Source organism: Polypterus senegalus, chromosome 1 (assembly GCF_016835505.1).
Source record: "Polypterus senegalus isolate Bchr_013 chromosome 1, ASM1683550v1, whole genome shotgun sequence".
NCBI classification, from domain to species: domain Eukaryota; kingdom Metazoa; phylum Chordata; class Cladistia; order Polypteriformes; family Polypteridae; genus Polypterus; species Polypterus senegalus.
The window spans coordinates 243,988,575-244,007,307 of NC_053154.1; the positions used below are offsets into that span (position 1 = coordinate 243,988,575).

General features: G+C 39.6%; 1 protein-coding gene across 3 annotated transcripts in view; it reads left to right on the forward strand.

The window, feature by feature from the left end:
* The window catches only part of exoc6 (exocyst complex component 6), a 200,750-nt gene that overhangs the window by 121,742 nt on the left and 60,275 nt on the right, over positions 1–18,733 (forward strand). For all 3 annotated transcript variants that reach the window (XM_039771011.1, XM_039770996.1, XM_039771004.1), the window contains exons 16-17: positions 10,326–10,437; positions 12,126–12,260. In XM_039771011.1, coding sequence (XP_039626945.1) covers positions 10,326–10,437; positions 12,126–12,260 — 247 coding nt within the window. The remainder of the gene's footprint in view (positions 1–10,325; positions 10,438–12,125; positions 12,261–18,733) is intronic.

Below are 18,733 nucleotides of genomic sequence, written 5' to 3' on the forward strand. Positions count from 1 at the left end.
GTTTAAGGTCCAGGGCTAAGGCATCCACATTGATGTTCTTCAGATTTCTGAAATGGATCTGTCGTTTTAGTTTGGTATGGGGGGGAAAGAAAGGGCAGCTCCATTGACATTACTTTGTGGTCTGAAATACCAAGATCATATACCTGTAGGTTACTGATTAAGGCAGAATTTGAAATGACCAGGTCAAGTGTGTGACCCCTGGAATGTGTGGGGACATCAACATCATGTTGTAGATTGAGAGAATCTTAATATCTTAATCTTAAAGAATATTTATATCTCCTAGAATTATGATGTTGGCAGAGGTAGCACAGAGTGTTGTGAGAAGATCAGTCATTTCCGGGATGAAGGCAGTTGGGTTTTGGAGGTCAGTAGATAAGGAGAACAGTCATGGGAAAAGGAGGCTTACATTTAAATGCAAGGCACTCGCAGGAATATGTTGCAGGTATCAAGATACGGGACAACCCCAAATCCTGACGGTGGATGATAGCTAAGCCACCACCACGCCCAGTGCTGCGAGCTGCTTCCAAGTAGCTGTAGCCAGGAGGACAAGCTTCATTTAGGGCAGAGTAGACCTCTGACTGGTGCCATGTTTCTGTCAGACACATGAAGTCAAGTCCTTTCTCCCTGATGTGTTCTTCAATCAGTGTGGCTTTATTGCAGATGGATTGAGAGTTAAACAGTTCAAATTTGACTAATGACTGTGAGGTAAATCTCTGTACTGGTCGCAGAACATTAAAATCCACTCCACGCAGCTTAGAATCGACTCCACAAAATAAATCCAGGCGGGGGATGTGAGAATCTCACGGTGTTTCTCTCAATAGCTCTGGTGTTTCCAATGCTGGAGTGCAGAGATCTCACGATACTTTCAGAGTTGATAGTAGTTGGAACGACGGTGCTCTGATGACGCGTCAAACGTGCAACAGGTGACCAGAAAGATGGAATATTGGGAGCAGAGCACTTTGGCTGGTTATGGAAGATGAACTTTCGACCGGAGCCTCTATGAGTGTATCGAGGACAGCGAAGGAGTCCAAGATCTTTAATGATGGGGATGTTAATCTCAGGAGTGGTTGCGGGATTAAGTCGGCGGAGTTGTAAACTGGAATAACTGAGCGCCATTCTGACCGAAGAAGAAGGGAGAGATGCTATCCAGACAGCGCCGTAAAATCCAAAGCAGACAATAAAACAGAAAATCCGGGCATCAGGTGAGTAGACAGCAAAAACTTGATAAAATCCATAAAATCCACGGCAGACGGTAAAACATTATATCCGGGTAGTCAGCTAAAACGTAATAAAACTTGGTAAAATCTGTAAAAACCCACAGCAGACGATGAAACAGTACAAAAAAGTACAAAACTTTCTAACTAAAAACTAAACTAAAAGTAAAATAATAAATTAGTAATATAAAACTCATAAAACTCAGAGGGAGAAGCGGTGAACATTCAACGCCAGCGTCCTCTCCACTCGCTCTCCAAAGGTTTGCCTCCCTCTCTATTATAAAAACTATTATCCCAGATGCTAACATGGAGCTACCCGGATTTAGCACAATTAGAGCGGACAAAGATGCAAATACCTGCGGAAAGCAGAAAGGAGGAGGACTCGCTGTCTATGTGAACACAAGGTGGTGCAACCCTGGACATGTAAACGTCAAAATCTCCACTTACTGCAGGGACATCAAACTGTTGTCCGTAAGTCTGTGTCCCTAATACTTGCTCAGAGAGTTTGGACACGTCATTGTTATTACTATTTACATCCCTCCTCTTTCGGACGTGGAGATAGCGTGTGACATCATCCATTCCGCTGTTGCTAAGTTACAAACACAGCACCCCGAGGGACTAGTGCTAATCTCTGGAGATTTTAACCATGTGACACTGGACAAAACATTACCTGCCTTCTCCCAGTATGTGGATTGTAACACATGGGGAAATAGGATTATTGACCTACTGTATGTAAACGTTAAGGACGCATACAGCGCCACCCTGCTGCATGCGCTTGGGAAAGCAGATCATAACCTGATTCTGCTTCAGCCTCACTACAAACCAAGAGTGAGGGAGCTACCTACAACCACACGCTCATTCAGGAAGTGGTCCCCTGAGGCAGAGCAGGCTCTGAGAGACTTCTTTGGAACTACGGACTGGGATATCCTGCAGGGGTCACATAGTGAGAACATTGAGGAGGTTGTTGACTGCACTACTGACTACATCCACTTCTGTATGGACATTGTAGTTCCAGTAAGAACAGTATGCTGCTATGCTAACAACAAGCCATGGATTGTCCTGGCGTGAGGCATGACATCAAGGGCCTTTTGAACCAGAAGAAAAGGGCTTTTAAAGGCGGTGATCAGCATGAGCTCAAGCGTGTGCAGAAGGAAGTCCGAGTCCAGCTCAGGGCAGCGAAGGAGCAGTACAGGAGAAAGCTGGAGCAAAAGTTGCAGAATAACAGTATGAAGGAAGTGTGGGATGGGATGAAGATCATCACTGGCTGCAGCTCGAAGCGGGATGCCTCCATCGAGAGAGACAGGTAGAAAGCAAACCTGATGAACAACTTTTTTAGCAGGTTTGACCCCTAACCTACTCTCACTCTCACCTCAGAGTACTGCATCCTCTACCCATCCTTCTGCTGATACCAGCATAGCAGAGAGTTTCCCCCCACCCACAATTACAGCAGCCCAGGTAAGCAGAGAGCTGAGGAGACTTCGTGCCAGCAAAGCAGTAGGTCCAGATGGAGTATCGCCACAACTGTTGAAGGCTTGCGCTTTGGAGCTGGGGAGTCCTCTACAGCGCATCTTCATCCTGAGCCTGGAACAGAGGAGAGTCCAGAGGCTTTGGAAAACATCTTGCATCATCATAGTCCCAAAGGTATCACGTCCTGGTGAGCTGAATGACTTCAGACCTGTTGCCCTGACATCACATGTGATGAAGACCATAGGGTGGCTGCTGCTTCACCACCTGAGGCCACAGGTTTGCCAAGCCCTTGACTCGCTGCAGTTTGCATACCAGGAGAAGGTGGCAGCGGAGGATGCCATCATCTATATGCTACACTGATCCCACTCCCACTTGGACAGAAGCAGTGGTGCAGTAAGAATTATGTTTATGGACTTCTCCAGCACCTTCAACGTCTCGGGAACTGCAGGTCTGACATTGTGGTCAGCAGCACGGGAGCATCTCTGGGGACTGTGCTTTCTCCAGTTCTGTTCAGCCTATATACATCGGACTTCCAATACAACTCGGAGTCCTGCCACGTGCAAAAGTTTGGTGATGACACTGCTATCGTGGGCTGCATCAGGAGTGGGCAGGAGGAGGAGTATAGGAAACTAATCAAGGACTTTGTTAAATGGTGAGACTCAAACCACTTACACCTGAACACCAGCAAAACCAAGGAGCTGGTGGTGGATTTTAGGGGGACCAGGCCCCTCATGGACCCCGTGATCATCAGAGGTGACTGTGTGCAGAGGGTACAGACCTATAAATACCTGTGAGTGCAGATGGATGATAAATTGGACTGAACTGCTAATACTGATGCTCTGTGCAAGAAAGGACAGAGCTGACTATACTTCCTTAGAAGGCTGGCATCCTTCAACATCTGCAATAAGATGCTGCAGATGTTCTTTCAGACGGTTATGGCGAGTGCCCTCTTCTACGCAGTGGTGTGCTGGGGAGGCAGCATAAAGAAGAGGGACGCCTCACGCCAGGACAAACTGGTGAGGAAGGCAGGCTCTATTGTAGGCATGGAGCTGGACAGTTTGACATCTGTGGTGGAGAGATGGGCACTGAGCAGGCTCCTGTCAATCATGGAGAATCCACTGCATCCACTGAACAGTATCATCTCCAAACAGAGGAGCAGCTTCAGCAACAGACTGCTGTCACTGTCCTGTTCCACTGACAGACTGAGGAGATCATTCCTACCCCACACTATGCGACTCTTCAATTCCACCCCCTGGGGTAAACGTTAACATTATACAAAGTTATTGTCTGCTATACCTGCTTTGCACTCTCCACCTTGCATTTTTTAACTAGCACTGGATTTTTATTTAATTAATATTGTTTTTTATCAGTATGCTGCTGCTGGTTTATGTGAATTTCCCCTTGGGGATTAATAAAGTATCTATCTATCTATCTATCTAATAATAGTGTAGCGCACCTGGGTCTGAACCTGAGAGGAACATGCTCCATGATCACTGATCTCAGACCTGCTTTTTCACTGGCTTCTCCAGTTGCCCCAGCCATTCAGACAATTGAACTTGTATGAGACATATAATGTGTTTGTGGTTATTAAGATAATGGTGTTCCTTGGGATGTTTTTGGTTACAAAAATTATGCAACCACAGAAAAAAAAAAATGTAGAAACACTGACCTAGACCATAAAATTACATGAAAAATCCAGTGCCCGTAACACGTAGGCTGAATGCAAAGCTGTCGGGAAATCTTTGAAGGACACCTGAGGCTCAGGAGTCCAAACCACAGATTTAGGAGCCTGCTACCTAAACAGTTAAATGAGTGATGCTGTCCCCAGTTAATGAGGTATGAACCAAAAATAGCATGTCTCTAGACCCAGGAGGCTTGCACTTACCTTATGGTTTCAGGTGTGGATCAATTTGGTATCACATTTATCTTGGAAATTTTGTTTTAAGCTGTCTATCTCTTTATAGCATATCCTAGAAAATTTGTTTAATTCATGCCAAACTATCAATTTTCTGGGTTAATGTAGAGTCTTTATCCCCAAATATTCAAAGTGGTCCTTCTATTTGAATGAGAAGATGACCTTTTCTTTTAAACATTGTGAAAGGCACTATATAGCGCCCGACCCGGCACAGACCACGCAGAGGCACGTGTACAAAAAGACACAGACTTTTATTTTTTCTTCAGCTGTGTGACACGTCTTCCCCGTGCCACACAGCCCAAAAGCACAAACTCACAGCAAACCACAATTCTCCACCTTGCTCCACCACTCCTCCCAGACAAGCTTCGTCTCCTTCTTCCTCCCAACTCTGGCTCACCGAGTGGTGGTGGCTGGGCCCTTTTATAGCCCACCCGGAAGCGTTCCAAGTGATTAACCACCTGGTCCTAATTGCACTTCCGGGTGGGGCTGAAAGCTCGTCCAGCCGGGCTGTGGGAAGCAGGCAGCTCCCCCTAGTGGCCACGCCGGGCCCCAACCAAGCTGTGGAGGACTCCATCTCCCATGGAGCCCAGCAGGCAGCTGGGGAGTCACCGTCAGCCAGGGAGGCTGCCACCAAGCGTCCCGGGGGAGGTATTGTACTGCCCATGGCGGCTCCCCCGGAACGTAAGTAGCAGGGGCGTCCCTGCCGGGCATGGGACCTGGCTGTCCTTCACAACATTCTGTTATCAACTTGAAATGACTACAGTAGTGAACACAAAGAAAGACAGAATTAGGCAATACAATACTAAATTTAAAAGATGACTTTGAAAATTCAGATCTTATTGTCTATTTTGTACTTCAGGAAGTTCATAAAAATCATTACTACTAATGTTAAGAGTGATTTTAGTTGTCATTTTCCAAAATAGCCACAGTCCAAAACAACACAAAAAGGCTGTTTCTGTTTTCTATTATCTATTAAATTGGACTAGTACCCAAAACTATAAAGTCAAACAGCATTCTTCTACATTTTACCACTGTCTGTCTATTCTGTTGGGTAATATGTTTGATCTCCATCTATGCTGTAATTTCTGAATATTATGTTATTAATTATAAATCTGTTAGTTATATAATTTAATTTCGAGAGAAGTTACTACATGAGGTGTAAAAACTCTGATCCTGGAGTGCTACTGTGGCTGTAGTTTTCATTCTAACCATTCTCTTAATCAGTGAACAGTTTTTGCTACTAATTAACAATTTTAGCCTTAATTTTAAGAAAGTTGCTATTTAAAACTCAGATACCAAAGTTGTTTGAAATGAAATACAAAAAAGCCAACACATGCCCAGCTAACCAACGTCCATCATACAATATTTGAAAATAAAGAAAGTTGAAGGTCTCAGTAATGTTTATCTATCCAGGTCCACAAAATATTTTGATGGCAGTGTTAGAAAATCAACAGTTTTGGAAATGCCTGGGGCCTCATGTATAACGCCGTGCATAGAACTCGCACTATAACATGGCGTAATCACAAAAGCCGAAATGTGCTTACGCACAGAAAAATCCAGATGCAGGAATCTGTGCGTACTCCAACTTCCGCGTTCTTCCGCTCCCTAAATCCCGATCAGCGTGAAAAGTAACGCTCGTGCACGCGCTTTATGTAACGCCCCAACTCCTCCCAGAATTACGCCTCTTTGAATATGCAAATCAATATAAATCGCCCTTAAGCTCAGCCTTCTGTGAAAAGACAATGGGAAAAGCACGGGGGAAAATATAAGAATTTCAGCGAATACCAAGTGGAGGCAAAGGAAAAACATACTATTTGTTCAGATAAACCGTGGTATAATCAACAAAAGGAAGTTGATCGAGTGACATAGCGTGTTGGAGAAACTTGAAAGCTCACGTTCACAAAATCGCACAGTGCCGGAAATAAAAAAGAAGTCACATATCAAAGTTGCCGTGAAAAGAAGAGTTGTAAGCCCACTGTCTGAGTGTCATATGAAAGCTTATTAGGGTACTGAGAAAAAAAGGCACACAGTGGGGAAAAAGCACGAAATGTCAACTTCAATCTCAAAATTTCCACTTTAATCACGTAGTTTATTTTGTCATTAAAGTAGAACATCATAAACTTCATCTTAAAATCATTTAATTAACCAGTTTCTCAAATCAATTTGTAATTAAAGTAGCATGTTAAATGCTTTGTTTTGTATTTGATCTTCTATGTGTTCTATGTGTGTGAATCACTACTTGCTTCTTAAACCGGCTCTCTTCCTCTAACTGGACACAGAATCCATTACATTTGTGATATTACAGCTCTCTGAATACCTAAAATACTGAGATGTATACGTGATATCATTTTTATGATGATAGGAGTTAAAGCACGTTATTAAACATGAGTTTCACGGCGCAGTGATTGTGTGCGACCTTCGATGAAATAATTTATTGCAGCAGTACTCAGGGGCGGCTCTAGGCTTGTGGTGGCACTGGGCAGAGGAAGAATCGGTGGCCCCTTCACCCGTCAATGTCAGTAAAGTAGCTTATGCATGGTGGATGGCCACGTCCGTTGCAGACACTGCATAGGCGCCACGTGCTCATGACACAAGCTTTTAACTTCTGCCGAAATTTGTCGCTGCGTTTTTAGCTGTGTTGTTATTTTCTCTTTCTATTTTATATTCAATATATATTGGCGTAGCCTTCACTGCAGTCAGTGCTTTTCTTTCCCCAAGTAACCGATCGCCACACAATCAGCTCTGTAATAGAAGTTAAGCCATCTGTAAGCTTAGAGCGCAGTTTCTTCAAAACGTTTAAGGAACATTGAAATATCTTCGTAATACATGTTTAATTATTCTATCCTTCATAACACTCCCTGTGAAGAATATAGATTATTTAAATTAAGTTAAAGTATTATCTGTATAATATAATAAACATATTTTGCTGCATTTCACCTTAAAAATGATATCGTCATCATATGTAAATACGCGCTTTATAAAGTGGCTCAGGTTGTGCGATATTACAACTATAGTTTAAGTTTACAGTGGGGTGATAGTACTTATAAGTACAAACAGTTCTACAAGGAGCAATTTATTAAGTGCATTTAAAGTTCTTGGGATGAAACTGTTTCTGAACTGCGAGGTCCATACAAGAAAGGCTTTAAAACGTTTTGCCGTGGCTGAGACAGCGTGTCCTTGCAGCTGTATACCGATAATTCTCTTTCCGATCAGCTGCTGCTGTGATTCACACTCAGATATAGTGATATAAATACTCCGAGTGGTGCAGTGAGAGTAATATGGAAAAAGATGATCCTCTGTGGCAACTCCTAACGGGAGCAGCTGAAAGAAGAAGAAGAAGAAGAAGGTGCATTGAGAGTAACAACACTAAAGCAGTTATGGTATTTGGAATACTATGGCTATTCCCTGGACCATTATATTGTTACAAGTTAATTACAATCAGATGCGTTACACTAATAAACAATATGCGGTTAGTTTCAGTGTATTTATAAAGCGGTGTCAGGAAAATAAGGCGTAACCACACAGGAACAGTAGCACTGCTTTGACGCTGGGTGCCGCTAGTCTGCAAAACCGAGCGGAGAACCTGCGTACGACAAGGTATGAGGTACTGTGGAAAAGTGCGTGGCTTTACGCCAAGTGTAGGTTTTATACATCGCGATTTGAACGTGGAAAAGTTCTTACACAACATTTCTGGTTTATACATGACGCCCCTGGTGTGACAGATGAAAGCACCAACAAGCCATGGAATTAAGCAACAGTTTTAATTAACAACAAGATCTGGCTTCAAATTAAGGAAGTAGTTGGAGTGGAATTGGTTTGAGTTTGAGACACCACTGTTAAGCTGTCTATCTCTTTATAGCATATCCTAGAAAATTAGTTTAATTCATGCCAAACTATCAATTTTCTGGGTTAATGTAGAGCCTTTATCCCCAAATAGTTTTGTCTTCTTGACATTTAAGGAAAAAAGAAGAGGACTGAGTCTTGTAAGCAACTGAATTAAAATGAGGGTTATTTAAGTAACTTAACAGCAGAAATTGGCCACTGATTAAGTAACTTACAGGAAGAAAAATGTGTAGCCATTTGACTTTGATTGGCACTGTCCTCTAGAATAAGGCTAGAGCTTCTCTCCCTATCTATAAATTTTGATGTAGTGTTGCACTCTAAAAGTCACACTTTTGTGTGTTATATCACAAATTATATTACTTGTTTGAGGCATTTCTTTTAGTATTGAACTTAATATTTTACTCTTTATTTTTTCTTTTATTCTATTTAATGCATTGTTTATCCTATATTTATCTGTTTAGTGTTCTATGTATAAAATATTTGTATCCAATGTTACATGTTACCCTGCTGTTTAAATAAGCGCCTTGAGCATGGGGAAGTTATTTGCAGTTTTTCTTGCTTTGTCACACTGTAGTTAAGTTAAAGAGCACTTTATTATGGAGGATGAATAATAAGTGTACTGTGAAAATATAAGTGAAATATGCAAATAGATTTCAATTTAAATGTTAAAGGTTTTTAAATATAAATTGCAAACAATTAACTCAGAATAGGAGAAGTAAATATGTAGGTTGTTTCATAAACAGAAGTTGTGGTACAAATCACAGAACAAATAATCTGTCTAGTTAGTAAAGCCTTTTTTTCTTTTGTTTACACCTTCTGGTCTTCTGCTTACCCATTAATTAAGGAAAATGATGCTCCTAATTGATTTTTGTGTACAGTTTACACTTGTTAATTACTGACCTCATGACCCCTTTTCTAAATATTTAGTTATACTCCCTCTAAACATGTGATTTCACACATAGTCCTGCTATCAGTAGAAGAGGATACCAACACTCAGTAGGAATGCAAATACTTGTTAGTTTATGTGTTTTATCAGAAGGTGCATGAAAGAAATTAAGCAAATTTTAATAATTTAAGTAACATTTTTTTCTATTTTTCTGTGTACTGAGTTCACTTTAAGTTATCTTAGATAAAATGCATATATATATATATATATAAAGACAAAGTTGAAAATTATATTAGGGTAAAAATTTTTAAACATCTTAATTATTTTACTGTTATTTCTGAAACTTTTATTTATTTGTCTGATATCTTTTAAAATCACAGTTGTTGCCATATATCTTTAAATGGAGCACTGTCAAGATGAGTAACTTGCTGAAGGTCAAAGTAAACTGGTTTGGGACTTAGCAGACTTGTGCTTTCTTGGCCATTGCCTTATCTGTAAATATGTGCTGCCTGCTTCTTTGTGGAATTAGTATGTAAAAAATATGTAATTAGTAATGTTTTGTACTCATGTATATGGTATCATGTTACCTAAGCTGAATATACTGTATTTAAAAGATCAAAACGTAGTACTAGGGTACCATGTTAACCATTATGAATGTAGAGAAAAGCCAAGCCTGAAGAAGGGACCTGAGTTGCCTTGAAAGCTTGCATATTGTAATCTTTTTAGTTAGCCAATAAAAGATGTCATTTTGTTTGGCTTTTCTCTAAAGATCAAAACTGAATACTTAAGTGAGATTTTCTTCCTAATGGTTTTTGTAATATAAAACATTTTACCACTAAAAAAATAATTTGTAGTGCTTTGAAAAATATATATAACAGAGAGTAAAACTTCACTGCAGGATATTTTATTAAATATAATAAGAGAATTGGTCAAGGGTCTAAATACTTTTGCTGTATACTGTGTACTTTCTTACACATAGAGTTATTACTTTTATTTTCAGCTCCACTGAAATAGATGATATGCTTCGGAAATCCACAAATCTCCTGCTGACCAGGACTTTAAGTTGTTGTTTGCAGAATCTCATTAAAAAACCACATATAGGATTAACAGAGGTAAGTGATCAGTGAAAGCACTGGTTGTAAGATATAGCAAAAAGCATTAAACACCTTTGTATTGAATTTGGAATAATGTAATACAGTTTGTATCTGACAATATGAATAGAATAAAAATTGATTTATATGGAAAATAATTTTTTTATCGATTTATTAAAAATGTATATTCTAAATATTTAAAATTTTCAGTACTGAATGGGCTAATTTTTCTATTTTTGTCATTTTTTTCTAATCTAAAAACCTATACAAAATTAATCTTTGTTTGGGCAGAAACAAAAACTTTAAGTAGGGGCAGGCTAAAACTGATTTTAATTTTCTGCTGAATTTGTATTTATTAGTAAATGTAAGATATTTTAATGCAACATTCTCAGAACCACTTAATCCAATTCAGTGCATCAGGGGGGCATCTTCTGTCCTGGCTACACTGGGAACAAAGCAGGAATTAGCCTGTGCATTGTTGGCCCAGGGCGGCACGGTGGCGCAGTGGGTAGCACTGCTGCCTCGCAGTTAGGAGACCCAGGTTCACTTCCTGGGTCCTCCCTGCGTAGAGTTTGCATGTTCTCCCCGTGTCTGCATGGGTTTCCTCCGGGTGCTCTGGTTTCCTCCCATGGTCCAAAGACATGCAGGTTCAGGTGCATTGGCGATCCTAAATTGTCCCTAAATTGTGCTTGGTGGGTGTGTGTGTGTGTGTGCCCTGCGGTGGGCTGGCGCCATGCCCAGGGTTTGTTTCCTGCCTTGCGCCCTGTGTTGGCTGGGATTGGCTCCAGCAGACCCCCGTGACCCTGTAGTTAGGATATAGCGGGTTGGATAATGGATGGATGGATGGATTGTTGGCCCACTTACATTCATGCCTGTATGCATGATAAAACAGAGATAATTTAGAGTCGCCTGTACACAAGCCTCCATGTCTTTGAGGATAGTGCTGCACTCATTAGGTTAGTTCATGGCAGTGCCATTGGTTGGCTTTAACTTGTACAACAATTGTAACTTCAACTTTTATCTCTGAAGGGGTCTCTTATTTGCTTTCTGCCTTTCCTAAAATGCACACCCTGAGTCTTAGTCTGGAGTGCTTAATATGAATATCTAGAAATATATAAAGCTTTTTAGCACCCCTAAGCCACTGCTGCCTGAGGAGATGTTTTTCACTTTTATTTTTTAAAACATCCACAACAAAACTCAATTTCTAGTAAGTCATGTATTGAATTTCAGTTCCGCAGTCCTGAGTAAGGATTCAACAGTTTTTTTCCTTTTAATAAAGATGTTTAAAATCTTAAATGGTGCTTAGTCTCATGAAAACTTGTTGCAATCACTGCAAACCCTCAGGAACACTGAAGCTTCTTAGGACGCATAGAAATTATATATCAGTTTTACTTCTTATACAAGGTATTTTTTTTGTAAAATAAAGGTACACCCATAGTAAATTACAATCACAAATAAGAAGTTTTTAAATAGCTTATAAAAAATTGGAAATTCATATTTTATTATTAAAATGCTTTTCTTTTACAAGTGAAACACAAACTTATTTAGTGGAGAAAAAAACTATTTTCGGTATTAATATATTTTACTTCTATTTCAAAATAATGAAATAAGTAATGTTTAAATACTGTTTTCTATTAAGCTTTGTTATTAAAGGTACAGACAATACAGAATCTTTCCTTTTAACTGTGTTTCAATTTTTTGCATTGTAGCTTGTACAGATCATCATTAACACAACACACTTGGAACAGGCATGTAAATACTTAGAGGATTTCATTACAAACATCACAAATGTTTCTCCAGAGACCATTCACACTACCCGACTTTATGGACTTTCTACATTCAAGGTATTTGAATATAAAAGTAAAATTGCCTTTATTTCTTGATTTTTGCTCCACGTGTACTGTTGGGTCCATTTTTTTTTTATCATTAAGTATAGAGTATAATATTAGTAATTAAAAAATTACAATTTTTTTTTTTACCTATGACTCTGAGCACAAAGGTTAATAAAATGAATAAATAAGCTTTGGGTTGATTTTCCTCTAACAGTCATTCCGATTGCCAGTTGTTTTATGTCAGTATCTGAATAATTATAGTGTTAAAATGAATTTAATATGTCTTGTTTGTTTTTTCATATATGTTAAAGTTTTCTAAATAAAATTTCCAAAGTAAAAAATAACTTTACTGAATTTTGACATACAGTTCAATAAAATATAAAAAAAATTAAAGTCTTAAAAATATAAATCTGTTCTGGGACACAAAATCTGTTTATAGTAGTCACAGAAAAAAAGAAAATCAGCAGTTTTGGAAATGTCTGGTATGACAGAAGGAGAGTACTAAAAGGCTGTGCAATTAAATATTGAGTTTCATTAGCAGTGAGGAATGGTTTCTAATTATGAAATTGGTTGCAGCAAGAGTGGTGGCCTCCAGGAACTGAGTTTGAGAACTCAGAGTTAGCTGGTCATTTCTTGGCTCACTTTGCAAAACATTATAGTTTGGCTGCTACTCAAGGGGAAAGACGATTAAGGGTTGTGAATCCTAAAAAGCAAGTTAATTAAAGTTAAAGCAAATGGTCCATTTTAGCAGTAATTATGGCCCTCTAGGGTCCGAGTTTGACACTCCTGCAGTATTTTGAGATTTTATCTAATCAACAATACTGCTTATACAGTTTTCTGCATCCAAAGTCTTGCTGTACTTCAAAAACAGACAAATATATTTATGCCCTTTATAAGTAACTAATTATTGAACTGAAATATTTTTACGGTTATGACTTACATGCCATTTGTGAGGTAGGCATCACTACTCAGAGCGGATCTGGTTCCTAATCAATGAAAAGGATCCCTGACATTTTATTTAATATTTGTTTTTGTAAAAATTTACTCCAAGAACGAGCAGTCCTTTAAGACCGAAATGGTATAGTAACTAGGTGTGAGAGTAACATGATACAATATTATGTTAATGTTAGGGTCTCTGTATATTGCATTTGTTTTATGTTTTGTGATACACTGCGTATCGTGATGTAATTATGCAGTTTATTCCAATTTGTTATTCTTTTTTTTTTTTTTACTTATGTTCAATTAAAAAAATCCTTACATACAGAAATGTATCAGTCTATTCCATCTAATATTAATGCTTGACTCCATATATCCCAGTTATTTTTTTAATAAATATAAATAAATTGTTCTTTATCAGTATGCTGCTGCTGGAGTATGTGAATTTCCCCTTAAGATTATAAAAAAGTATCTATCTATCTATCTATCTATCTATCTATCTATCTATCTATCTATCTATCTATCTATCTATCTATCTAATTGTGGAAGTGGATTTCAAATACTTCCACAATCTCCACAGTAAAGCTGAGAATATTTTGTTATCTCAGACCACTTCTTCAGGTGAGGATTGTGGCTGCAGCAGGTCAAATGGGTGAACCCAGACTTCTCTGTCCTCAGCCACAGATTCATGCTTTTTCTGGGGAATCCCCATATGTTCCTAAGACAGCTGAGAAATATAATCTCTCCAGTGGGTCCTGGGTCTGCCACTGGGTCTCTGCCCAGTGAGACATGCTTCAAGCAGCTCCAGGGGAGCTATCACGGGGCATCCTAATGATATTCCCAAACCACCTCAACTAGCTCCTCTTGATGCGGAAGAGCAGTGGCTCAAATTAGAGAAGAAACCTTGTTTCGGTTGCTTGTACTCACAGTCTCATTCTTCTGATCATTGCCTACAGCTTATGACCATAGCTGAGAACAGGGATGTACTGTAGATCGACAATTAAATCGAGAGTTTTGTCTTTTGGCTCAGGTCCTGCTTGACCACCACAGACTGGTACAGTGCCCACAAAAGAGCTGCTGTTGCACCAGTCCTTTTGTTAATTTCACATTCCATTCTTACATAACTTGTTAACAAGATTCTGAGATACTTGAACTCCTCAACTAAGGGTAGTAGTCCACCCTCAGCTGGACAGAGCAGGCCTCTCTTTTTCTGAGAGAGAACCATGACGTTAGACTAGAGGTACTGATTCTCATCTCTGCCACTTCACAATCAGCAGCAAATCAGTGCATGCTAAAGGTCACAGATGAAGCAAATAGGACATCATCATCTAAATAAACCAATGATGCTACCCCAAACTGAAGACTGAAAAATCACTGCCTATGTCACATTTAGCTATTGTATGACAACCTTCCAGCACAGTCCTATATGCCCCTTTTTTCTGATAGCCATCAACATGCTGCCTGACAGAGTTTGTGCTGTTCAAAGGTTAAGAGGTACAGCGAGTTCAACCACAATCTCTGCCCTTTGTTTTTCTTTTTCCATTCTATCATGGTTTGTAAAGCACACAAGTAAAGCACAAGACATCAGACAGAAGAGCCTTTGTTCTGTTTGTGAGGTTCAAAACACCTGTGTTTCTTATTCCTCATTGCTACACTATATTAATTGTACATCCGGTTGAGCATTCCTTGCTTGTCAGCTCTCATGCACACAGAGCCAGCATCTATGATGAAAGACAAAATCAAATGCTTTTGAATTTTTCAGAGCAAGTCGCAGACTAGCTGAAGTGAGTCACTGGGTTTTACACATTACCACTGGCTTCATGGGAAGATGCCACTGGCTAAATGAAGTTTATCACTGAAAATTGCTGGAAAAGTCACATAATGTGACAAAGCAATTAGTGGCAAATATTCTGACATAACTCTTTCTGAATTCATATAACGAGCAAATAGCACACAAGAGTGGCCCTGTTACCATTATCCTGCAGCACCTCCCACAGCATATGCCAAAGGACAGTCATATATTTTTTCCAAATCTAAAAAACAGCTTCCTGGCATAGGGCTTACCTGGAAGGCTGAGGTGTATGATCCCACTGTAGATGGAAAACACCCTGTGGTCACCTTTTTTAAATATGGGGACCACTGTACCAATCTGCCTTTCATGTGACATTTAATTGATACTGAATACACTGAGAATACCTTCTCTAGAATTACATTTTCTAATCTTGGCTGTGGATGGTTCTTTGTGAGATAAGCCTTCTTGTTGGTAGTAGTGCCAATCAACCAGTAACTGAGATTATTAGAATGTAGTCTTGACTCTCTGGAGTGGCAGCAGCAGGAAAAAAGAATGTTGAATACCCAGATGGTTCTTATGAACATCATTTTACACCCTCTGCATGACATTCTGATCAGCCAGCAGAGCACTTTAAGCAGAAAGCTAATTCTACCACAGTGCTCAAGGGTGCATTATCATGTTTCTTTTTTACCAACTTCCATTAGACGCTTTTATGTAATGTTATTATATAACCCCTAGCTAGACTATGAATTTCTGCAGTTTCATTATGTTAACTTTATTTAGATTATTTATAATATTGTTTTATCTTGAGTATTATTTGTGTAGTTTTATGTGTCTACTGCTTTAACATTGCAGTTTCCCCCAGGATCAATAAATTCTATCTATCTGGATTTATTTCAATATACATATAAATGTGTATTTAAAATTTCATAAGCTATTGTACATATAAGGCAATGAAACATTAATGACCTGTTTTGATAAAGCTTATTTCATGCATAAATTAACTGACCCTTATATTTTGTCAGCACCTTGTCCTCCACAGGCCTTGAATGGCAGGGCTCCAGGTACTTTTAAGAAAATATGTTGTCTTTTGTGAAAAATTGGCATGTCATATATAAACTAGACATGGCACGATACCACTTTTTTATGTCCGATACCGATATTGTGAATTTGGATATCTGCCGATACGTCACAAATCCGATACAGTCATTGAGTCTTTTTTTAAACAGAAAACAAAAATTAATGCTTTCAAAAAAATGTCCAGATACATTTTATATACCTCAACACAAATACAGAAATCATAACAGTGATATAATAAGGAAGAAACATTGCAAAGAGAACATGGTTTAGTAACCGCTTCTTTTTATTTAAATGTCCTCAGTTTTAGTAGCATTTGACGGACCAGCACCATCCAAAAAATCCAAAAAGACAAGAGCAACTGTATACGAAAATAAAACATAAGATGACATAAAAGCTTAGTATCTAAAGAAACATTAATAATGAAATTCAAAGTGCTTTTTAATGCCAAACCAACACAGGAACTGCAATTTAAAATAATGCAACATAAAATATATACTTTAAAAAAAAATCTAGAATTGACCCTTACTTAATGGTTAACATAAATATACACCTACAGTGGGATGTCTTACTGAACTTGTGGAACTCTTTTCTTGCTTCACTTTAACATAAGGGGTAGGTTTTTCTTTAGAAAGATCAGCATTTCAGCCTTTTCAGCTGTCAGCCTGCTTCTCCTTTCATCAATAATGATGGAGGCTGTACTGAAGAGCCTCTCGCTCTCCACACTTGTTGAAGGTGCACAAAGAAATTTAGCTGCTGTACAAACCAGAGTGGGTAATCTAGGCTGGTTGACTTGCCAGTACAACAGTGGATTGTCTGAGCTGAATAGTTGGCTCACTGAGGTAGGTTTGCACTTCAATACATGCACTTGAGGTGGTTAACTGAGGAGCAGGCTCTACAGAGCTTTCCTTTAGGATTTCATCAAAAATACTTTCAAGTCTGCTGTGGCTTGCAGTTTCCATCCGTGGAGTCTTGCTTGCTGGTTCCACAGCAGCTGATTCACAAGATGTCCCCTCTGCTGGCTCTGAGGAATCTGATGTGCTTCTTTTAAACACTTCCTCCATCTTTCTCACCTCTACGATCAAAGCTGCTTTTGCCTGGTTTGAGATTTCTACACTTGTGAAGTATCTGGAATGATAATAGCCAAACCACAATATTAAGAGATTATTATACTGTTGGCTGATGAAATATTACAATTTAACTTAACTTCCTCACAGTCAAGTGTGGGATTTGTGAGTAAATGTCTTTAGCTCTCTCTCACTGACACACACACACACACACACACACACACACACTCTCTCTCTCTCTCTCTATCCCATTCTTTCTCTCTCTCACCACACACTCTGCCTCTCTCCCCCCTCTCTCACAAACGCACACATTAAAAAAAAATTCCATACCTGTCTTTATATCTTGGATCCAGCAGTGTTGCAACTGCATATAGTGGCTCAGATTCTACATCTTTGAAGCGTCTGTTAACAGCCTCGAGAAGGGTGATCTTCATCGTCCTTATTCCCTCGTCACTTTCATTTCGTCGAGACAGAACGCGCTTAAGGGCGCAGCGATGGGGATAACATCAGATGCTGATGACCATGAGGAGCTTACCTCCCTTGTCAACTCCTCAAAGGGGGCCAGAGCTGCTACGATCTTTTCAAGTAGCCCCCACTGATGTGCACACAGTGTGGCTGGCAGGTCATGCTCCCGAATATGCACACAAGGCTCGTTTTTGAGCGATGAGGCTCTCCATCATATAATATGTGCTATTCCATCGTGTTCGCACATCTTGTACCAGACGCTTCGGTGGCATATTGAGCTCAATTTGAATGTTCTCCAAACGTGAATATACAAGTGCAGAGTGCTTAAAGTGACCCACTATTTTTCTTCCGACAGCCACTGCATCACTAATACTACGTTGCGATAACAGTCCCTCATTCACCACGAGTTGCAAAGTGTGCGCGAAGCATCCTAACTTGGAACTCCTAGTCTATCCATTGCCTTTATTACGTTGCTGCCATTGTCTCGTAAAACAACATGAACTTTGATTTTTGAAATTTTCCATTCATTTAACATTTCCTCTATAGCTGTAGCGATGCACTCTCCTGAGTGTGAGCCACGAAGCTGCTTAGCGTGCAAAACTGCTTTTTGCAACTTAAAACTTGAGTCTATCCACTGTGCTGTTAGACCTAGCAAGGACAATGGACACACGTCTGAGCTCCAAATATCTGAGGTCAAGCTTAAAGCGGGAACGCTATCCAAGCATTCAAAAATGAACTTGCGCACTTGTTTGTACTTATCTGGAACGGCTGTCTCGAGATAAAATGTCGGTTTGGTAGCGTAACGAGGCTCCAAATGCTCCATTAAGCGCCGAAACCCCACATTCTCAACAACAGAAAGGGGCTGGTCATCAAGCACAACAAACTCGACGATTTTCTCTGTTATCAGCTTTGCTTTGTTGCTTTCTGGAGGGAGTTTCTCGTTTCTGAATTGTTTCAAACAGTGTTTGTTGATGCGACACCATTTTCTTCTTGGCGCTCGTGGAATTAATAAATTCCGTGTACTCCTTTCCATGATATTTCTGCAGGTGTTTAATCAGATTCGTTGTGTTAAAGTTTCCAACTCTGCTACCACCCCGCGAAACACTTGTATTGCATAAATTACATTCGGCAGTCTTGGCTTTTTCTTC